This window comes from Uranotaenia lowii, chromosome 3 (assembly GCF_029784155.1).
Source record: "Uranotaenia lowii strain MFRU-FL chromosome 3, ASM2978415v1, whole genome shotgun sequence".
NCBI lineage: Eukaryota > Metazoa > Arthropoda > Insecta > Diptera > Culicidae > Uranotaenia > Uranotaenia lowii.
In genome coordinates, this window is record NC_073693.1 from 185251894 (window position 1) to 185276267 (window position 24374).

At 38.8% G+C, this 24374-nt stretch overlaps 2 protein-coding genes across 5 annotated transcripts; one reads left to right on the forward strand and one right to left on the reverse strand.

Moving 5' to 3' along the window:
• The first annotated feature begins 1290 nt into the window (after positions 1 to 1290).
• On the forward strand, positions 1291 to 11683 carry LOC129758311 (diphthine methyltransferase-like). Of its 4 annotated transcripts, none has more exons than XM_055755794.1 (3): positions 1291 to 1425; positions 10556 to 11140; positions 11204 to 11683. In XM_055755794.1, exons 2-3 carry the CDS (start codon positions 10564 to 10566, stop codon positions 11668 to 11670), a joined length of 1044 nt encoding a protein of 347 aa, XP_055611769.1. In that variant the 5' UTR covers positions 1291 to 1425; positions 10556 to 10563; the 3' UTR covers positions 11671 to 11683. The 4 variants fall into 4 exon arrangements, with proteins under 4 accessions (XP_055611769.1, XP_055611770.1, XP_055611767.1 ...); XM_055755795.1 differs by lacking the exons at positions 1291 to 1425; positions 11204 to 11683 and adding exons at positions 1668 to 2361; positions 2497 to 2955 and having other exon boundaries at positions 10556 to 10696; XM_055755793.1 differs by lacking the exon at positions 1291 to 1425 and adding an exon at positions 2815 to 2955.
• Positions 11684 to 16822: 5139 nt separating this feature from the next.
• LOC129754586 (zinc finger MYND domain-containing protein 11) lies at positions 16823 to 20551 on the reverse strand. Its single transcript, XM_055750727.1, has 8 exons — positions 20335 to 20551; positions 20123 to 20268; positions 18991 to 19748; positions 18710 to 18929; positions 18032 to 18650; positions 17392 to 17557; positions 17181 to 17336; positions 16823 to 17113 (listed from the first exon to the last, which is right to left on the reverse strand). The coding sequence occupies exons 2-8, from the start codon at positions 20256 to 20258 to the stop codon at positions 16985 to 16987; spliced, it is 2184 nt and encodes a 727-aa protein (XP_055606702.1). The 5' UTR covers positions 20259 to 20268; positions 20335 to 20551; the 3' UTR covers positions 16823 to 16984.
• Positions 20552 to 24374: the final 3823 nt, after the last annotated feature.

A 24374-nucleotide genomic window follows, 5' to 3' on the forward strand; every position in this document is an offset into this window, starting at 1 on the left:
ACATCCCGGATCAATGGAATTTCCTCCAGCACCATTTAGCATCGAAGAGTTCAACTTTTACCATCAACATTATCCATCTTATTTTGATTATGACAAAGGAACGTTTTTCAATGCCAGCCCGATGCTGAATTCTATGATCGATAATCCTACGAAGACCAATAAATCGGATTCATTTTCGGTACATTCTTCCATTACGAGTTCCGTGAGTAGTGACAATACCGGTAGTTCCAGTTTCAGCAAAGATAACCGGGACCGAGAACGAGAAAAAAAATCATTAAACTCGGGTGTAGAATCCATGAAACAAGAGGATGCAGAAAAAAAACTTACAACTAAGGCATTAAGTAGGGCACGACATACCTTACAACAGAGAATCAAGCGCCAGAATGAAACACCGGAACAGAAAGCAATACGTCGAGCCCGTAACGCCGAGTTAAACCGGAGACGTCGAATGAATAAAGAAGATATTCGAGTAGCCATGGAGAAGATAAAGAATCGATTAAGACAAAGAGTGAAGCGTGAAATCGATCGAATGCTACGAACGCGACAAAAACGGGAGGACTTCCTGCGGGAAACATTGGAACAAATGAGCACCGTCTTTTCCGATACTGATTTGATCCAGTACCAGGGACGCATTGCTAAAGCGCTTCAGGAAATCTCAAACTAACATGTAGCCACTTGTGTACCTTAAAACATGATTGAATTATGTTGCTTACAATACAACTGATAACATTTACGTAGAACGTATGTACGAAAAAAGTGTTCATTCCAATCGCAAAAAGTACTAGAGATTTTGAATGTTTTAATTTGGGACAAGTGTTCCTGTCTTCGCAAATTTTGGATTAATAAAATGTATCAATATTCTGCTGTCAACAGAATAATAATGCAGTGCAATGTAATATTATCATCTTTATTACCACAAATAAAATCAGTAAATCATAAAAAACTCCCTTGTTTCAGTTTAACTTATTGTCGAATGTTAGAGAATAAGGAGGTGTAAAAATAAAACAACTAACCCCCCTGAACTCTCGCTAGTTTCGAATTCTAAGCAAACATAGAAATGCAAAAAAAAAACATACTCAGAAATGAAAGAAACGTACAAACATAGTTTAAAAATAAACAAACTTTGATATTTTTTTACTTTTTAATTAATAATATGTATTAGATTATTATCATCAAACCATGAAAAATTTGAAATTTCATCATTTTAATACTTGGTAGTTTTTGTCATAAGAAAACTGAACTTTTTTTTTCTCTAACTTGTTGCTAAATCTTATTAATACAAATTTTGTACCACACCGTGATAAAATCGAACATTCACTGTAGACCTGAAAACAAAAATATTTTCCTATTTTGGTTAAATTATTAAGTTGTAAAATCTAAATTCTTGTTGGATTTCAGTTCTATATCGTTCTGTTTCGTAATAAGGTGAGTACGTTTGTCCCAGCTATGTAACTTTTACCACAATTTTCTGGATTTTCGAGCATTACCGTACGTATAAATCATAAAGCTACGTTGTTAAATGCTACATTTATGATTGGGTTCTATACGTTCTTGATAATTGATAAAAACGTGTTAGTTCATAATCGCGTAAAACAAACTAGTATATAAATTTAAAATGTTTCTTTTATGGTGTTATGTTTTTTTTTGTCAGAATTCTATCTGTAAACAAAAATCAATAAAACGACAAATGTCAACCATATCAGTCTTTTTACGCATACGCAAAGCGAACAAATGAAAATATGTGAAAAATTGGAAAACTTTGTAGCTAAATGGCTCTGTCTGTCATTTGAACGTCATTTTTTCAATGGCTGGCGAAAAAAGTTGAAAATTTTTGTTTTGTGTGAATTAAAGTTGAAATGAATCCTGGGGCATTTCCTCCGCATCAAATTCAACCTAGTGTGTATAACATTTTGCCGAGCCAGTTGCCGCAGTTAACGCAACTTCCGCAATTGCCACAAATATCACAGCCACAACAGATACCACCGGCGGCCGCTCCGACAGATAAGAACAATACAAATCTCACAAAGGCCCAGCGTCGCATGCTGGGTGAAAGCGAAGCAGCTAGAGCCAGAAGACTGTCTAAAAACGCTGAAAGGATGCGACAAAAACGATCAAATGAAACTTACGAGGAATACAAAGTAAGGCTCGCCAAAAATGCCGAAAGTAATCGAAGGCGGAGGGCCAATGAATCGGATGCGGAGCGTGCCTTGAGACATATGCGAAACGCCATGAGACAGAGACTGCGACGAGCTATGGAAACTCCTGAACAGAAATCACTCCGCAGAGCTCGATTGGCTCAACGTATGAGGGAAAAAAGGGCCACTGAAACGCCGGAGCAGAGGAAGGACAGACTAGAAAAAGGTGCAGCTAGGGCAAGGCAAAGATTTCTTAATGAAACTGCTGAGCAAAGGGCCGAAAGGAATAAGAAAAAAGCTGAATATGCTCGATTGTTCCGAATCAACAAACAACAGAATAATCAATCTCAACAAATTTCAGACGCCGGATGTTCAAAGGTTCCACCACAACAAGCCACGAATCCACAAAATTCCAATGATATGAATATAAAAGTAGAACAACAACAACAACACTCGAGCGCAAATAATAATGCAAACAATATTAATCAAATGCAGCACAATACTCCAATTCCATTGCAGACGAACGAAACTGTTCCGCCTGCAAACAGGGATCAAGGATACCCTCCTGCGAAGAACTGCCCAATAAATTATTCGGACTTTGGTGCTGCTTTTCCCACATTTTTCAATTATCCGCACCTAAAAAATGGGCAGCAAAACAGTGCATACAGTCCTGCGTACCCCTCTCAAAATTATTACCCAGAACTTTCGGTTCCTTCACACTACATGAAAAATGACCGTGCTACATTTCCCACGCCTAAAAGCGGAGAATGCGTACAGTCTCTTAACCCTCCAAAAGGCACACCACAGAAAAACTGATCTGGTAAGCTAAGCACAATCTTACTAATATATTCAGACCAATTAAAGTAGATTGCTTTTACATTAAGGTTTTTCTTTTTAAAAAATGAATATTTCTGAGGTTGAAAAAAGGGGTGCTTGCATTTTTTATGGGCTCCACTGAATTTCATTAAATTTTTCTTCAAAACTTTCGAAACTAAATTTAACTCATAGAGGATAAAATACGAAATATTCCGTATTGCGTAGAAGAATAATTTTAAAAAACATATACCTTTAAAAATAACATAATATTCTACATGACACAGTTGTACCGAATAAGTTTTTCAATAACGATCCGCCAACTGCAACGTTGATAAAGTCGCGAATGCCATAAAGATGGTAAAACAACGACTAAAATCGAAACAAAAAAAAATTAAAATATTCTAGGGACCATTCAAATATTACGTAACGCGTTTAGCGGGGGAGGGGATATAAGAGTTTGTTACGCTTTGTTAATTTTGTGTAGAAAATCTTAAACGAATGTGCTACGTAGGGGAGAGGGGGGGTTGAAAATGATCAAAAATATCGTTACGTAATATTTGAATGGCTCCCTACAGAATCAAACACATTTATTTGAGAACATATTAGGGTGGTCGAAATACGGTTATGTTCCGGAATCATTTGATTAATTCTAAGGAGTCGCCTCAAGTTTTATAGAAATTTAGCACATGGTCACTAACGAAACTGCAAAATCCACTTTCTTGGCTCTAACTTTAATGCACATGCACCGATTGTTCTACGAATACGGTATTCTCAATCTAGACAATTCGATTTAAATAACGTTCGATGATATGAGTTACGCAAAAAAACTTTCCAACTTTTTAACATGGCATAGGAAAACGGTTAAATCAGGAAAACGGTTAAATCAGCATTACAATTGTTTATTATTTAGTACCGCCGATGTGGTCTAACGGATAGGCTGGGGCGAGTCTAGTTTTGTTATACCATTCGTACTAGGTTCGATTCCCGGTGTCGGTAAGAAAACTTTTGGGTTCGAATCCCATAAGTGGCCGACAGGTAAGATGTGTTTTCTCTTATAACTGACTATATAATAAGAATGTTCAATCAGTTGCCAGCTGGCCAGGTAATATACACGAGTGCGGAATACCTGTCGTAGATTCATCACTGAAAATGTGATGCATCTTATTCGGTTGCGAAACTGATTGTCTCGTTCTCCAAATAAGACTCACACATACACAAAACACATTCGGAAACAACAAATGCCAAAAATGTAGTGGTGATATAGAGTACTAAACTCTCTGCCAACCAGTTAGACACATACATACATACAAAACACATTCATTACATGACAGTTCACACGAAGCCATGGTGTCAACTCATGATCTAAATAATGTAATTCAGCGCATACGTTGACGAAACTGCGGTGAATCCGTGCACCGATGGTGGATTAGATATACATACATACATCTTCCATTACAATTGTTTAATATTTAGTTTTTATATTCAGTCAAGCAGTGATTTTTATATTTTATTTTAACTAAAGTTGAGAAGTAAAATCTTTTTATTTGAAAATATTTCGAAAAACTGTTAACTTCGCATTTTTTTTTGCACCGGCATATTTAATTGGAATCCTCAGAAACCCCCTACGGAATGTATAGGTATTGGTGTGAACCAACAGTACAAATAAATTACTTTTGTTAATAGTACTTAGTATAGTTAGTAATTAATTCAGTTTACAAAAAAGAATTTTACTTAGCTAATTGGAACTCCGAAGTAAAGAGGTCTCTGTCATCAGATTGACCATACCGCATTTGCAGTTCAATGTTGTATTCAACTTTTGATGCAATTTTACTAGCAACACCATTTCGGAGCTTTTGCGCAGCATCACGCGAGCATTTTCAACAAAAGCTTTGAGCTCGTAGCGTCACCATCTTCAAACTAATTCGAACCATTCGAACCACACATAATTAATTACCAAAAAACAACACCTTATCTGTCTGATTTACTTAAAACTTCACTTTACCGGATGGGGGTTACACCTAGGGTGGTCGGATTTACCGGTTTTTTCCAAATCCGGTATTTCGGTATTTGTAATTTATAAAACCGATAAAACCGGTAAAACCGGTATTTTTCAAAGAATATCGAATTCATGAAAAGGTTTCGTCTAATTGCAGTAGTAAAGGCATAAAATGCTCAGAATTTATAACGCAATATAGATTAAGCAACATTTTCAATGGAAAAAATGGTATTGTGCCTTGTTGTTGTTGTTGTTGTTGTGTATTTATTTTAAGAGGTTTTTTAGCCTTCAACATTTACCCTCGTATTGTGCCTTTAAATTATCTCATATCATAAATCTATCATCATCCTCATGATAATTATAATATTTATCATCGTCATTTTATTATTATAATTTCGCATTATGGTTGCAGAGATTATATAAGTTTCATATAGTTTTCGACAAATTTTTGTCCTAAACTCTGTAGAACAGTAATCAGATTGAAGAACTGATTTTACAGATTTAGTAAAAGTTTTTATAGTCTATCATGAAAATGATATGAAATTTGTTATACTAAAAGATTTTTCGTTGAAAAATGACTTAATTGATAACTAAATAAAACACAAAACACTGTAACAAAGTTTTTGGTTGACTCACAGAATTTCAGATTATTGTTATCTAAAATACGGAAGCTTTCCCCGCAACCTAGGACGTGAAATAAAAATCTATTAAAAACCAGTCAAAATTCAGCAAAAATATAGATGTTTAGATCTGATCCATACGCTTTTTGTTGCTATAATACAGTTGCAAATTTATAAAAATTTTACTGCTGCTTTGCCTGGAAAAATAATATACTTCAACAGTGTTAAAAATAAAAAAAACAAAGTTCCATCAATAACCTTGAAAATATTGATAAAAAAAATAAACAGTCTAACATTTGTTTAAATGCTGACTCTGTAGAAAGTTTCGTTAGAACTGAAGTAAGAATCAGCGGTGTTTAAACTCGCCTCGGAAAGAATCATTCGGCTGATTTTTTCCGAGTTTAACTTGTTGTGTGCAGATTGATTTTATCTTCGTTCCAATCATGACGTGATTGCACACAAAACGAAGAGAACAGTTCCGAGTTGATGTTTTCCCCTCCTCGCAGGAATAAAATCACACCAATGAAACAACAGAACGAAGCTAACCGTACACGAATGCTCACGAGCGATCGTTGCCCGACGGACCGAGTTAACATTCCTCGCACCCTTCTCTCTCTCGTTTCCCGTTCCCTTGTATCTATCACTTTTAGCCACGCCCCCATGCGTTGTCCGATTGATGTGTTCGGCCGCCGAACGAAAACGATTTTTTCTTTAATTCGCTGAACTGTTCGTTTGCTTCGCTGATGTTTCTCCCCCGATTGCTGTTTACTCCTGCCGAGTTTACCCGAAGTTTACTTCCTGATGCTTTCCGAGTTGAACTTTAGATAGCATCATTGCAGATTGAGTTTAACGAAATAAAATCGTTCTGCAAAGAAGGGCAAAGTGCGAGTATGTAGACTCACGATTTTAACATCTCTGGTAAGAATACATGTAAACATGTGTTTAAATGCTGACTCTGCTGAAACATTTTATGTTCTAAAACAAACTAGGAATTTTTCATCAATTTTCAATATTTTTCGTTTTAAATTTAAAGTTTGTGAAAGCCCGGCACCACTTAGAACGATTTAGATAAACTTGGCCTGTTTATACATAGATAAAACATTTTTGCCAATTTTACCAAATTCCAGCTTATCAATGAAAAATTCATTGTGATTATTGTGATTATTGTGAAGCAATCTTAAATTTCTTGTAGCTGTAGCTTGTATCTTTTTTCAGTCATTGTACACTTGTTCAGTAATTAAATGTTGTGGAGCGTTAGTTCAATGGCTGTACTAAAATGTGTGAAGTTTCATGAAAAAAGCTTTAATTCAAAAAGTTACATTGGCAAGTTTTAGCAATAATCAAATCTCACATAAACCTCGTAGTAAGGTTTATTAAGCTTGGACTTTGAAGCTGATTGAACAAAATTTGAGTATTTGTACTCATAAGTATTTGGTAAAAAAAATTTAGCTGTGTCAATTTAAAAAAATGCCAAATAATGACGAAAAATTTACCGGAAATACCGGTTTTTTACCGTCCCAAAAGTCGGTATTCCGGTATTGAGAAAATGGACGGTTTTACCGGTTTTACCGGTTTCGGTAAAACCGGTTAGACCACCCTAGTTACACCCTACGTGACCGAATCACTAGACGAATTATCCAAACGCGGTTAATTTCACACAAAATTTAGTTTTTTTTGCACCGAACAGAGGAAAACAAACGTTTCCCGGCAATGTTGCCAGAACTGCCTTCAAATAAAATATTAAACTCGTTCTAAAAATCAATGTTTGACTAAATATTTATAAAAACTGAAAAATAAACAATTGCAATGTACTTTTAACCGTTTTCTACGTCGTCATGTATAGATATATAGGATGGGTTGGGAAATAACTTTAAACTTAACTTTTTAATCAATGACTTTTTTAAATGATAATAGCAGTTAGGCTGGAACAAATATCAATTTCTTCTTTTGTCATCCCCCCCCCCCCCCCCCCTTCGAAATTTCCAAAATCTCGAAGGGGAGAATAAATAAAGTTTGAAGTATTTTAGTTAAATTTCAAATAAAAATTCAAATATCCGAATGATTACAAGACCAAGAACCAAATTTTGGAAGATAGAATAGAAGTTAATTCACATTTTGTATTCTTGATTTTACTGAATTTTTCGTTAAAAAAAATACTTGATTTATAGGTTTTTTGCAATAATATAGTATGAAATTTGGTTGCATACAAGCTTTCGTGCAATTTATTCCAATTTATTTGTTTTTCGCATTATTTTTTATTGTCCCCCCCTCGCGATGTTCCAACTCCGAGTGACAAAAGAAGGATTTGAAATTTGTTCCGGTTGATTCAGTGAAATAATAACATTGTAATTCGGATAAAACAACTAAACAGATTCGAAGTCGTTATTTTGAGTATTATAAAAGTTATGGCCTATCAAAGTTGAAAAACAATTTCAGAAATTTCTAATTCATTTCAATGCAAATTTTATCCTAACCTTGCTAATTGGGTGCAGGAGAAAGTGTTCGTGATCGGTTGAAATTGAAAATTTTGTTAGAATTTGCAAATCTAAAGAAATAACAGCGATTTCCCAAAAACCACTTTTTTTCGAAAAAATCAATTTGATTTTTACATTTTTTCGCCTTTTTTATTTGATATCTCACACATAGATACATAAAAATATTGTAATAAAAATACCGTGGGCTAATTCCTTTTAGACTTAGAATATTTCAATATCACTTAAAAATTTCCAAGCGTTTCCGAGATATTTGGATTTTGATTAGTGCTGTTTTAAAACATCACTATGCACCCTTGAGGTTGAAAACATAATTCTACAAAAAAGTTGTCTCTATTTTGATGTTCTGCTTCAGATATTTCAAGACTTCAAGTAATGGTTCAAAGTTAGTAAAAGATCGGGTTAGTGCAGGAGCAAATAACTTTAAAGGGTTATTTACAACAAAGGCACAATGTTCTTGAACTTGAATCACCTCCACAGTGTCGTGACTTTCTTTCGCGCTATTTTACTTCACTTTTTTCAACGAACAACAATTTTCCGAATTTGGCTCGACATCCGTTATCGATGGACGACGAGAAAAGTTTTCTGAGTTACTCCCAGGGACTGAGTAAATGGCCTGAATTTTGTACACACAGCACAATACATCATGCCACAGAGGGTGGTTTGTAACCGTTTGCGCGATCATTCAAACAGCGCCATACGCGATGCAAATTGTTTTCACAGCAACAGAATTCCATTGCATTTGCACAAATGTGGTGTGCTCTATGGTCCGCTTCAGAAAAAAAATCAATCAATGTGGTGTAATCGGTGCAATGTATAGCTCGCTTAAAACAAAACAAAAACACCTCCACCCCGGCTGGGGCTGCTTAAATGTCCTCAAATTTGTACAGGTAGCACCATACACCATGCCAATTTGAACCCGAACGATCAAACCACATTTATCAATTATTTTGATTGTTGGATTAAGCGGGCCATAGACTACACAAATGGCGTGTGCAAATACAACGATTCCACGACGGTTGTTTGATCTATGAACAGTGCCATACACGATGCAAATCGTATTCACAGCGATAGAATTTCATCGAGTTTCACATTTGAACCACATTTGTACAAACGCGATGAAATTCGATAAAATTCTGTCGCTGTGAATACGATTTGCATCGTGTATGGCACTGCTTAAATGATCGCGCAAACGGTTTGAGTAAAATCGGTTGGGATTGAAATATTTTGTACAAACCACCCTCTGTAGCATGGTGTATGGAGCTGTTTGTACAAACTTCAGAGCATTTATTCAACTAAGCTGGGATGGAGGTGATTTTTTATTGTTGCTGTTGCTGATTTCGCCAGCAATCTTTTGTGTTCGCGCGAAATTTGTTTGTATCGTGTGTGGGCGAGCATAGATCAAACCATCGTCGTGGAATCATCGAATTTGCAAGCGCCATTTGTGTAGTCTATAGTCCGCTTTATACGGCTAGTAGCATCATATACCGAACAAAGCACCGGAAACCAGTCTTCCGAAAATCACTCGGAAGAAACACTCATGATAGGTTTCTAGTTGGAAACATTCAAAGCCGATTGCTGCTGCCTGTTGTTCCCTAGAGAATCGGCAGAGCGACAATGCGAAGTCAATGTAAACAAGATTCAAAAGCGAGAGCGGACTCGCATCTAAGTCGATCTCTCAAGCTCACTACCTGGTGTATCAGAAGTGATTGAGACACTGACTGATACAAGATCCAATTCGAAAATCCACTCACTCACTCACTCAAACTCAATCAATGCGGCCTTGCATCGGTTCATACTGCCTGCGTACTTTCTGGCAAAGCGGCAGAAACATATGTTCATACGTACTGCCTGCGTGTTTGAATGACTATTTTAATCCTCCCCAACAACAGCAACAACAAAGCAAGATGTATCAGGCAGACAGCATTCGATCATCGATCAGTAAACGAGTGAGTGAGTGAGTGATTGAGCAAGAAAAGTTATTGACTGAAAAAAGAAACAGCAAATCAGGTAGCTCCTCACTCAGTTGAGAATTCCAACTGGAGAAGAAACGTCTCTCTTTCAAATTTTATTTCTTTGATTCTCGGAGCAGCGCTGTCGAACACAATCTTTGCCCCACTGGGAGATAAACCAACCGAAAATTTAGGTTTTGCTTTCGCTGTTGAAAACGTATCAGTGTCTCTCATGAGAATTGAGTGATATTCGGAACACTGCCGGAAACCTACACAGTAAACGCGAAAATTACCGAGTTCGGTAATTTTTTTTTACCGAAATGATGGTTCTTATGCCCTAAATGACTGATTTTCAGCAGTTAGAAAATAGACATTTTTAGTGTCTGAAAACGAAACAATATTATAGCTGTTTTCTGTGGTTGAATAAGCGTGGCCATTATGCTCTTATTTCCCCTACAACTATTTAAGTCGCAAATATTTTAAAAGGATCATAATCGCTATAACCCAAACAAAAAAAATACAATTATTTAATTTCCTTTTTCAGATTGCATAATGCCGTCTATCATAACTACTTTGCATACCTATGATACCGATTATTCCGCTGATTCTATAGAATGGTGTCCTCACAATCCGTACCAACAATTTTTCGTTTGTGGAACATATCAATTAGATAAACATGAAAACCCGTCAACAGCGAGCAACACAGAAGGCTCAACAATTCGGAAGGGACGCATCTTGCTTTTTAGTTTTGATGTACAGCAAAACTCTTTGATACGCGAACAAACTATCGAATCTTCTGCTATTTTGGATCAAAAATGGCATCCCACACTTCCAACATTGGTAGCAGCAAATGCCGGTGGTGTAATACTACTATACGAGCTGGGCTCGGAACGCAATCTAGTCCAAAAAGATGTATTTAAAATTCCTTCAAATAATGAAGAACTTCTTGCACTGTCCATTGATTGGTCATCCGAAGGTGATAGAGCTTTAGTGAGCGATTCTAAGGGATGCATCTCGGTCATCGACGTCAATACTATAGGACTACAACTTCTCAATCGATGGACAGCTCATTCTTTTGAAGCATGGGCTTGTGCCTTTGATAGAACTGATCCTAACGTTCTATACACAGGTATGGTTTTCAACGCTAACCTTTGGGTCAACTGAATTACCTAACTATCTTATTGCTTTACAGGAGGTGATGACACGTTCTTGTGCGTCTATGATATCCGATGTCTGACAGTTCCCGCTATCAGAACAAAAAATAAAAATCATACTGCTGGAGTAACGACTTTACTATCGTTACGCCATAAGGAGCATCTATTGGCATCTGGAAGCTACGATGATAACTTAAGATTGTTCGATACGCGGAACATGAAATATTCCCTAAGCGAAACGAATCTCGGCGGTGGCATTTGGCGACTGAAAACATGTCCTTCCCAACCGGAACTCATATTGTGCGCTTGTATGTATCATAATTTTAGTGTCGTAACTTTGAATGAGGACCATAGTATTTCGGTCGAGGCGGAATATAACGAACATGACAGTATTTGCTACGGATGCGATTGGAGCTACGGACCAACCGGGCGTGGAGCCAAATATTTTGCGTCTTGCTCTTTCTATGATCATAAAATGTGTTTGGCTGTCCTTAAGTCAGATTAATAAACAGTAGCGATAAAAACACGAGCTTCACTCTGTTAGTGTTATCACATTGCCATCAGTTAAACTTAAGTAGCAGTATCAGGTAGGTATAGAAAACTTGTGGAAAAATATAAATTTCAGTTTTGAAAAGTTTAAAATTGCATGTCAAGCGTAAATAATCCAACTATTGAAATTGATGGGTGGTGATAAAGTAATAATTTTAATCAATAGTGGGCAAAAACACACAGGAAATATACACAGAGTGTATCGATGGAGTGTTTTTTTATTAGTTGATCACCCAGGTGGTAAATCCTTTTTACGGATTGCATTCCAAGGCACGGCAAGCCACCGCGTCCCCCCAGTTTGCTGCAGTTTGTACCCCTCCATAAAGTCCACCTAAGCTTCTGGCCATAATTCCCATCCGGACCTACAACGAAGGCTATACTTGTGAAGGAAGACCAAACTCGCGCAAAGCGCTCCACAGCAATATTCGTTTATACGTACTCTATTTTTTAAGATTTGTCTAATCGAAGCAATCGAAGGGAGAAATAACAACACGGTACACATAATAAATAAACAATTAAATATGTAACCATAGGGATGGTTTTCCTATGCATGTTAAGATAGAAATTAAAAGTATTCCAAGTTCTACCTCCAAATAGTAAAGTCTCTCCTTTCCACTGTCCAAAGTGCTTCCAACAACAGGTTATGGGCCCAGCATTAGTGGAAAGGAGGAGTACACAATAAAAACATTGTACACAGCTTATGTTAGATCCATTCTTGAGTATTGTAGGGTTGTGTGGTCGCCTTTTCAAATTTCACATAAAAGCCGTTTGGAATCAGTCCAGAAACAATTTGTTCTATTCGCTTTATGAAATTTAGGATGGTTTCAGAACCAATTACCCAGCTATGAATCGCGTTGCCTGCTTAACAGGCTTGGTCGGCTCTTCTCAAACAACAAAGAGCCGAGAGAAAACAACACTGTTTTCAGTTCGGCTTCCGAGTGTAATCCTCTTTCGCTGATCGTGCTCCACTCGTTACCCGCACTCAGAAATGAAAATAATATAAAAATTATTAGTTTTCAGGTATTCGGTTATTTCTCTGACGATAATAAACTGAAATCACTTAAAAATAATGACTCACGATCATTTCTAGCCAAGAAACGATCCAATGCATAAAATTTAATAACCGCGAGATATTTCTTTCCAAAACAAACGCTTTGTCTTTTGTCGTTTGAGTCTCTGCTAACCAGTTTGTGAGTACGTGCTAGATTTGTCAGTTGCTGCACGATCTTCAACTTGACTGCATGTTGGTTCCATCCTTTGTGGAAATGTTTTTAAATAATATTTTATAAGCATGGAATCAGCAGCAAGTCATGATAAACAGGAAAAATATGCCTGTTTTGCATGCTATGGTCAATAATGCACATTGACCATAAACCTTGTACGAAAATCAAATGATTTTCGTTTGATTTTGTTTGGCTAGTTCTGCTTTAAGCGTTTGTTATAAGCTCCGGCTAAACTTTTTTCCCCAACCACCAGATGTCACTTCCGAATAGTCCCAATGCATAAAATTTAATAACCGAGATATTTCTCGGCGAGAAATATCCCAGTAATTACACCCAGAGAAATAACTCTGTGAGTGGGCACGGTAAAGCGTGGAAATACATGAAAAATAATATTTTTATATTTTTTTCATTTCTGAGTGCGAGTTTACACGAGCGAGCTGTAAGTGACTCGGACGGCAAGTGTGAGAGCTTTCACATCTGAGTGGGAGAAAGAGAATTCTAAACGACCGGGAAGCCAGGTCGAGGTTTATGGAAGGTCCTCGTACCGAAAGCGGGTGGCGGGCCAGTATCATGGAACGTCGTCGTCGCCCTCTGCCGGCAGCGCTGCTTCGACCGATTGCGCGTAGTCTGCCGCGACCTCAGGTTGCTTCAGTCGTGCGTTATTTAACCGAGGCGGGCGCCGGTTGTTGAAGCAGCACTTGGGCAGTGGAAAGGAGAGATCTGTTCTGCTTGAGGGTAGAAACTGGAATGACTTTATTTTAAACTTTGCGTTCTATTTATACTTGTCTGTTCCCTAGAGATTCATAGGGAACCATAGTTACAATAATTTGTTTGCACCAACATGCGTGTGTTGTTATTCATCTCATCGATTACTTCGATGAGACGAATCTCAACACTCCTCCTCAACACACGCTGTTAACAGTTATCCAACTGCAATCTCTCCGGTGGCTCCTCCTGAAGTGGCTACTCCTCCTCTACACACACCGAACCTTATCGCCTTCAGCACGACTAGGTTTCGCTCGACGACCTTCCACCGGTTTCGCCCGACGACCATTTCCTGGCTCACTCGACGACAACCTGCCTTCGGTTCGCTCGACGACAACCTCCCGTCGGCTTGACGCTCCTTGCAGTCCGTAGCCCATTCTCAAGGCTTTTCGCCTTCCCAGCGGCCTGACGACCCTCTTCGGATTCCCGGCTCGATCGCCTCCAACGGATTCCAGGTTCGACAACTCCGCACGGATTCCCGGTTCGACTGCCTTCCAATTGGATACCAGGCTAAACCACCTTCCAATTGGATCCCTGGCTCGACACCTCCGAACGGATTCCCGGTTCGACGCCTCCGCATGGATTCCCGGCTCGATGCCACCGCATGGATTCCCGGCTCGAAGCCACCGAATGGTTTTCCCGGCTCGACGCCACCGAAAGAATTCCCAGCTCGATCACCTCCGAACGGATTTCCGGCACGACCACCTTCCATCGGATTCCAGGCATTATAACCTCCGAATGGATTCCCGGCTCGACGCCTCCGAACAGTCCCAGGCTCGATGTACTTCCAATCAGTTTCCAGGCTCGACGCACTACCAAACGGTTACCAGGTTCGACGCACTTCCAAAACGGCTACCAGGTCGTCCTTCTGCCGCTGATGATTCCACTTTTCTCCTCCTTTCCACTAGTGCTGGGCCCATAACCTGTTGAAGCAGCACTTGGGCAGTGGAAAGGAGAGATCTGTTCTGCTTGAGGGTAGAAACTGGAATGACTTTATTTTAAACTTTGCGTTCTATTTATACTTGTCTGTTCCCTAGAGATTCATAGGGAACCATAGTTACAATAATTTGTTTGCACCAACATGCGTGTGTTGTTATTCATCTCATCCATTACTTCGATGAGACGAATCTCAACACCGGTTTCGTGTGTTGTTCGCTACGGAGAGTTTTGGGCGCATCTTCACCATCACCAGATAGTGGTCTGACTCGATGTTGACGCCTCGACAGGATCTGACGTCGATGATGTCCGAGAAGTGTCGGCTGTCGATCAAAACGTGGTCGATCTGTGATTGCGTTTGGTACGGTGATTTCCAAGTGTACTTGTGTGGGAGGCGGTGCTGGAAAAAGGTACTACGTACGGCCATTCGTTTGGAGGCGGCGAAATCAATAAGTCTGAGGCCGTTTTCATTGGTCAGCTGGTGCGCACTGAACCTTCCAATTGTCGGTTTGAATTCACCCTCCTGGCCAACAACCTGTGCATTAAAATCCCCGATGACGATCTTGATATCATGTTTTGGGCAACGGTCGCTGCGCGTAAAATTCGTCTTTGTCGTCACCGGTACTTCCAAGGTGAGGGCTGTGCACGTTGATGATGCTGATGTTGAAGAACCGGCCCTTGATTCTCAACTGGCACATTCGTGAGTTGATCGGCCACCACCCGATCACGCGCTTTTGCATCTTTCCCATCACTATAAAAGCTGTTCCAAGCTCGTGTGTGTTGCCGCAGCTCTGGTAGATGGCACGACCTGGGTACGTTCGTACCGTGGAGCCCTTCCAGCATACCTCCTGCAGCGCTAAGATGTCGAATTTGCGGCTCTTCAATTCGTTGGATTTTTCACCGCCTAAAATCATCCTTTAATGTGTATGTTGGAAAAACGGGAAGTTTTTCTCAAAAATATTACGTTTATTCTGTGTTGGCATCATTGCTCTACCATTTCATTGAAAAAAACATCACTTAATCATGCTAATGATAGTCAGAAATAAAATACTTAATTTGATTTTTCGTTTCCGGTCGAACTATTAAATTGACGCCTGTAAGCAAACTAAGCATTACTGCGCTCCTAGTGCATAAAGGGTTTTTTTTTACTAAATAGTAAATATTTGACCTAAATTCGGCTGGAAACGAGAGTTTTATTTTCGTAAAATTTATTTGCATTGTTTTTATTGCTAAGGCATTTTATTTATAAAGTTTTTATGTGCCGGGAGTATTTTTCCTAACTTTATTTGCATTGTAATTTTTTCGATATTTTCAATAAGTAGTTGTTGTTTTTTAAGTTTAAAAAAATGTATAAGTTATAAGTAACATTTAGTTTGATTATGTTAGAAAATTATGTTTTATCGCTAAAAGTGACAGGTTACTTGTTACTACTACTAAACGCACTTTGTTAAAAATTGTACTTAATTTACGGGGAAAATTTCACAAAATGCATCCTCTCAAGATCCAAAATAGAGTTTTTGACAGCTGCTTACAAGGACAATAATAAAAAACCACCAGAACCAGAAGTTAGTGATGTTATAGAACAGCATTTTCTGGCCAAAACATTAAAACGAAGAAAAAGAAGTAGAAAATAACCGTTTCCGTTTGGGAGATAGTTTTCCTTAAGAAAACATGATCGGTACTGGAAAAAGTCGAATGGGCGTTTATAGGATCCGTGAAACACCCGCAAGTTAAGTTAGTTATTTTGAAAAGGGTACATTTCTCGCATAATACCTACTACTTTTTTAATTTAAAGAAGAACAAGTTTGAGATGTGTTAGAAATGAAAGTGGATAAAAATCTGATATTGTTCATGTTTGATTTAACTTAATTTATTTTATTAGAGAGGCTGGCTTGATAGATTTGCCTCTAACACATGTTTGAAGTTGAAAATCCATTTAATTAGGCGATGGATGGTAACTTGATGAATCGTTCTGAATTATGAATGTTTAATGTTTTTTTTTTATCTTAAAGTTTCACATAGAACATTCAGAAACAGAAATTCCGCTACTACTAAGAAAAAATCATTTCATTCTGTCGCAAGAAAACAAATCAGTGATATACCACTTACAATTGTAATTGTGAAAAAACATTGAATTATGGAACAATATTTTATTAATTAAATTCAACAAAAGATAATAAGTTCAACCAATCCATGGAGCATTAGCTCATTACTTTATGTTTAAATTTCCAAGTAATAAAGCATAATTATGCATAAACATAATAATAAATTGTAAAAAAGGAATAAAGGAAATCTTAAGAAACAGATGTGTTATTCAATCTATGAATAACAAAATAAATGGCTAACTTACGTTGACTTTTTGGAATACTTATGAGAACGTTTATGGTCGGGCCAGTCCTTCTCCTGACAGTCTCTCGAACAATAAGACGTGTTCCAGCAGCAATGCAGTATGGCCTCGTGCTCGCAGCTTTTACACTACAAGTGGATAAGGAAAGAAAATAAATACTCACATTGAATTTTTCGAGCAAAAAGTTCATTTTACCCATTGTTTGTGCTTCACTTCAGTTATGCGACTGTTGTATTCAGCTATCAGAGTACGGATCTTTTGTTGCCATCTGTTAATATCTTCTTGTAAGGCATCTACAGCCAGTTGCTTAATCTTCTCAACGTCACTCATTTTATCCATTAAATATTTCAGCTAAAATACAAGTTTTAGTTGATTAAAACATTTTATAATGATATTTTTAAACTACCTTAACAACGTCGTCCGAATATTGTTTCTTCAGTTGCGATTTAATACGCGGGCTACGTTGTATAGATTGGTCATCCCTAGTTAATGCTACGTTATCGGATTTGTCCTCCGCACACGAGCGATCTAGAGTTGAATTCATTGATGACCCATTCAAAAGCACCACATCACTAAAAAAAATGAAATGAAATGATCATTTGTGGCGAATAGAAAAAAATTGTCATACTAAGTATGGCATTGGCATGGAAAGTGATGAATCTAAATGTTTGCGTTGCTTTCTTTTATCACAACTTCGAGTAACTCGAGCTTAAAAGTAAGCTTTTGTTAAATCATTAGTCAGTTGAAAGGCTGAAATTGTCCGGAGGATGAAGTTTCATGATCTAAAGCTTACTTTTTTAGGTCGGGAAAGATAAGTGTTACTTTATAAATTTAAGAAAATCAGTTACATGAGAGATGCTTGCAAATACAGGAACTTAGGAGAAAGAATTTCTAAATGAGTGGGGTTGTAGAACACCAGAGCATTTTTCAGCATCCTTGTACAGACACTTTTTCTACAACCCTATTCCGGATTTTCCTGCATTCTTCACTTGACTTGTTTGAGAACTTCAAAATTGAAATCGAAATGTTAAAAAAACAGTTAATACCTGTTTGTAGACTCAGGTGTATTTTCTACAGTATCACTCTTGGCAAAAGAAGGCGGATCATCATTTTTTGGTTTCTTTGCTTTTGTCGTTCGTCGACCTTTCATTCTACGCTTCTTTCCTTTACTTTTTGTTGCCACCACCGGTGGAGAGTACACTGGTTTGTAGCACGAGCCTGGTTGTATCAATTCAGCGGGGGTAACGTTATGGCTTCCGTACGCGTAATAATCTTTCGGAAGTGTTATCAAAGCTTGATGTTTATGTAGTTCTTCCATTGCCTTGTGGAAACCGCGCTGCTTAGGGTTTATTTTGAGAGACTGAAAATCTGAATCGATGGGTTTCACATTTGAAGCATCAATTACGGCCCGCGTGTGGCGGTCTCCAAAAAAGCGCACATCATATTTTTTGTTTTGAACGCGTATGACTTTAGCCGGCCAATACTGGTAGCCCTTTTGTTTAGCGAAAACTAGCTCATGTCTTGTTACACATGGTCTAGCAAACCAATCAGCTTCGGCTTTTTCATTCGAGTGTCGAAAACAATCTGGACATTGGCGAATTTCATGAAGATCATACAAACAGTCCGTAACAAAATACATAACTGCATTGAACTCCAGCGAGTTTGCTAAAATAAACAGAAACGTCTTAATTATTAATATCTAAAAAAAAATATCTCCAACTTACCTCCATGAATAATTGCAACATTATGAGCCACATCAAGGACATCACTACTGAACTGTTCCAGAGTTTCGTATTTTACTTCTTCTACTTTTTGTCGTATAATTTCAACTGTGAGTGGCGAACGTATCAAAAGTTTTTTGGAAAGTTCTAAATTGTCTACTATTTCTGCGACATGAGGACGATGGTTGAAAAGCCGAGTCGGGGAATATGTATCTTCAGGAAGCTGGAAAATATGGAAATCAGACTTTTCTAACACTGTTGAAAAGATTCCAGCAATGACTTACCCAAGACTTGTACTCATTAACAACGAACTTAAGTAGATAATTCATTTCCTCCTTTCCCAAATTTGGTGGCGTATTGAACTGATTACCTCGTACCAAACGGCATGGGTAACAGTACGTGTGGACTAATTCGTCATTATCCATCATGGAAGAACTATTCTCCTCTGGTTTGATTGTTGGAGTGTTGAGACGTTCTTCCATACGACGATCTGGAGGACGAATAATTCCAACAAACTGAGGTTCATCACTGGTTTCCTCCTTCACGCCCTCTTGCTTCACGTGCAGGCTACTGCCTTCACTTTTTATGGAAAAATTTACATTACTGTTCTCATTCATGCTTTCAATATGCTCTATTCGTGGTCTGGGCATTACAGGGAAAGATTGGCTAGGGCCTGGTCGTTCTTCAATTGGTGGACTAATCGCTGATTCACGATCCCGCAAAGAATTTTCAGGTAATCCAAATGCAGAAATGTTAACTCGTTTATATTTGGTAATAAAACCTTCCATTTCTTCTTGCTTAGCAGCCGTAGACTTTGTGCACGAACGATGGAACACCCGATGGCATCCAAGACATTTGATAACATTTCCTTCTTGATGGCACTCATAACAATAGAAATCTGGATGATCATTTGGAAACGAGAAATTCGAAATATCTGGTAGCCCATAAATGTACACAGCTTTTGGTTTTGGTTTCTTTGGTCTTTCAACAATTCGGATGAGTCCATCCACCACGGCATTGCTGACATACACTTCAATTTGATCTAAAATGGAGTGACAGCTTTAGTCGAAACCGATGAATCTTCTAAAGCCTAGTCCACACTAGGCAACATGAACTGCGATTTTTGTTATGAGACGAACTTTGTTGTTTGTTGTTGGAAACCTGAGACGGTCTCAGTGTCTCCCGAAGAAAATGGGAGACGCTGAGACCGTCTCGAGACGAACCGTCTCAGTGTGGACTAAGCTTAATAGACAATTTTTGTTGAAGTTCCTCTTTAGTAAGTTTATGTTTTTATCAAAGCAATGATTTCAATATGTTATGAATCAGCGACAATAATATTATTATCTTTACTTTTCAATCTAAGCTTAGAAGAGGTCGAATAAAAACAAAGCCAAAGAAGTAGTCTGAAAAACTTACCGGCAGCATGAACATATAATTTCTGTAATTGTCGTACCAGACGAGTGTGCTCGATTTCTTCAAATGGAGCGCTGCGGATTACAACCCACATAGATCTTAAAACATCCAATGGAGTTTTGCGTTGGTACCTCTCCATTTTGCAAGCTCTATAATCAATAATAAACAAAACATTAATTTCGTTAAAACCAACAAACGGCAAATTCAATTTTCACTTGTTTCGAATAGGAGATCAGTAATGTTCAAACTTCAAGAACGGTAAATGTCATTCGAGTTCAAAGGGGAAGATTTAATTATATTTCACTTTCAACATTCTAAATGTTTTCTTTAAACTGAATGAACTTTAGCTTTGCATTTAATATTCAAAATTGAAGAAACAAGCTTCCAAAATATTTAACAATAAAGACGTGTTGCAACGAACCACAAAAGCGGTTTTTCGGTACACGCTTATTTCATTTTATAAACACACTCGTTTTTGTTTAACCATTTATGGTTATAGAATAACCATTTTATGGCTTTTGCTGAAAAACTATGAATATGATTATTAAAAGAAGATATTAATCACATTCTATTCAATTGCACTAAATATAGAAATAGATCTAAATTTCAATCTTTAATCATAAATAACGATATAGACACTATCTTAGAAAAAGCTGACATTAAAATTTTAAAGGAAATAGCTAAATTCATAAAGCTAAATAACATCAATATTTGAAATAAAACAGCAACCTTTTATGCACCTTAACCAGTTCAAGCACGTATAAAATAAACAAAAAACCCTTGCTTAGGTAAACAACTAAAACCACTGTAAATTTTTACCGCGTAAAGATGCATATGTAGCACAAAACCACCCCTGAATCTGACCATTCTTTCGTCGACTGTCATCGCGTTTGGACGTGTTTTTACTTTACTTTTAACCTCGATTACGTGCTTGTTCTATTGGTGTCACAATCACGGACATCCAATTAAAAGCTTCTTTCGTTGTATTTTTTTTCCTCTACGTTACAATCAGGAAAAGTGAATTTCACTGAACATTAGTACATAAAGGATGGTGGATCCCAATCCACCTTGGGCCGAAAGGTCCCAAAAGCCCAAACAAAACAACGGACGGACTCTCCCTCCATGGATGGATCCGAAAGGGCTGCACGGGGACTTACAATTCCTGGTTCTTCGCCCCCAAGATGATGCCAAACTTCCTAATAATCCGTTCCTTGTCTCGAAGACCATCGACCGAGCCGTCGGGCGGATCGAAGGAGCAAATCCCATCAACAACGGCGAGGCCTATCTGCTGAAAATCAGGAGTATAGACCAAGCCAACCGATTGAAGAAACTCACGGAGCTGATCGACGGAACAAAAATTACCATTGGACCACATCCAACCCTCAACACATGTCAGCGCGTAGTCTCCTGTCGGGAAGTAGCCGGTCTTACCGATGAGGAAATCCAGGAGAACCTAGCCGACCAGGGTGTCACCAGAGTTTACAGATTTGTCAAGAAAATTGATGGAAAACCCTCTCCCACGAATTCTATGGTTCTAACGATTACGGGAACTGTGGCTCCCGAATTCATCTACTTCGGTTACATCCGGACTCCTACCCGACCATACTATCCGAGACCTCTGATCTGCTTAAACTGCGGAAATTTCGGACACTCAAAGGCCCGTTGTCAACAACCTGAAAGATGTCTGAACTGTGGGGAACCCTCAGCCCACCCCAAGTGCTCAAAGGATCCACATTGTCTGAACTGTGGCGGGGCCCACTCTGCCATGAATCGAACCTGTACAGTCCAGCAAGAAGAACAGGGCATCTCATCAAAATTCGCGTGGACCTCGGAATATCCCAAGGCGCAGCAGTTAAAGAATTCCGCAAACGTCAAAAGGCTGCCCAACAAACCAGTACAATTCAGCAACGTCTTGAATCCTCGTCAGAGAATTCCAAGGACTTACTTATTCTTCAACTGAAACAACAAGTAGCTCAACTCAGCGCGCAACTCCAACAACTTCTAGCCATACCCGAAACCCAATCCACATCCGAAACCGAAACCGAAACAGACCACTCTGACGACACTACGGTTACCGCAAGCAGCCTAAATTCCAAACGCAGCCGACGCAACCGTAGACCTAGAGATGATAAAGCAACCAAAAACAATAAAACACCCAAGAAGCAGTGCCTCGAATCGGACAGCAATGCAGGACCTTCAGAATCCAGCAACATTCAACCTTCCAATCAACAACAGACCGGTAAGTCCGTTCTAATTAAACCTACTTAACATGGCCTTCATCTTCAACACTACCCACAACCTAAATATACCAACAAACAACAATACCTCCAACAACAATAGACCGGTTAATCCTCCATCTCAAAAAAATAAGTTATGCCTGGCAATTCAATGGAATCTCTACGGCCTGAGAGCACGCATATCCGAACTACAACTCATCTCCACCCAGTTTTCCCCAATCATATTTGCTCTACAAGAAACGCTAGCACCAACACACATCATCCCAAAAACCTACCTTAAGGGCTATCATCTCCACCTTCATCATCAAATGGGCCTACAAGGTGTCGGACTCGCGGTTAAAATTGGCTTTCCTTACTCTCAACTGCCCATCAACTCCTCATTGAATGTAGTTGCCATCCGCCTTCACTCCCCTATCGAGATTTCAGTTATCTTACTCTACATCTCTCCAAAAACACCACTTCAAGAATTCAGCAACGAATTGGAAAACATATTGAGCCAAATTCCAGCACCTGTACTTATCATGGGAGACTTTAACTCACACTCCACTGAGTGGGGTGGTTCCCATACCGACCGAAAGGGAACGTTCCTCGAGAACTTTGTACTTAACAACAACTTATCAGTACTCAACAACTCCCTCCCCACAAGAATCTGCCCCATCTCCGGTAATACTTCCGCTTTAGATATCAGTATAGTTTCCTGGAATTTAGCCTCCAAATTTAATTGGAAAGTGCTCGAAGACTGCCACGGCAGTGATCACTTCCCAATCTTGATATCACTAGAACAACCTACTTCCGAATCCATCATCAGACCAAGGTGGAAATATGATGAGGCCGATTGGATTGGATTTCAAATAGATCTGGAACGTACTCTACACAATGAGCCCCAACATAATATTCAAAGTTTTGCCAAACTTCTTTTTGACACAGCAAGTAAACACATTCCTAGAACGACCGGGACTCCTGGGAGACCCTCGGTTCCCTGGTGGAGTACAGAAGTTCGGGATGCAATCAAACTTCGGAGGAAAAAGATGAGGTTCCTCAAACGTCTCGATGATGACGATCCTCGGAAGGAAGCTGCGCTAACAGACTTCAAGGCAGCACGTTCGAAAGCTCGTTCTGTGATCAAAAATGCCAAACAAGACAGCTGGAAGAAATTCCTAGAGGAAATCAACCCCTCGACCCCCTCCGCCAAACTATGGGAAAAACTAAAACAACTCAATGGTATCAAAAGACATAGTCGTTTCCACCTACTCCTGAATCAACAATATTCCAACGACCCTACTTTACTAGCCGATTCCTTCTGCAACTTCTTCTCTTCTATTTGCCCTTCCGATCACAGTTCTCAAAACACACAAATAAATTTTTCAACTGACCAGCACCTCGACTACAATGCTGACTTTAGCTTGAGAGAATTAGAGAAGGCCCTTGAAAAGGTCAAAGGTCATTCCGCCGGAATGGATGAAATTGGCTATCCACTGCTGAAAAATCTTCCGCCACTTGGGAAAACTATTTTCCTGAACCTACTAAACGAGATCTGGATCAGTGGAGATATTCCCAGTCAGTGGAAACAAGGACTTATAATTCCCATCCCAAAACCACAGCAAGATCTACACCAGCTTAATAGTTACCGTCCCATTACACTCCTGGACTGTTCGGGAAAAATACTAGAACGCATGGTGAAGCGGCGACTAGTCTCAATCCTAGAATCAGCCAACCGTTTTAATCATCAACAATTTGGATTCCGCCCGGGCCTTGCTACGGACGATCACCTGACAACTTTGGAAAACATATTAGATAGTGCCCTAGAAAACAACCGACACGTGGAATGCCTTTCCCTTGATCTTTCTAAAGCGTTTGATCGAGTCAGCCGCCATAAAATTCTTTTCTCGATAAAAGATTGGGGGATTCTGGGCAGAATGGGGAGTTACATCCAAAGTTTTTTAACGAACAGAACAGCGAGGGTGTTCATAGATGGCAAATATTCCTCCATCCACACAATACATGAAGGCGTACCTCAG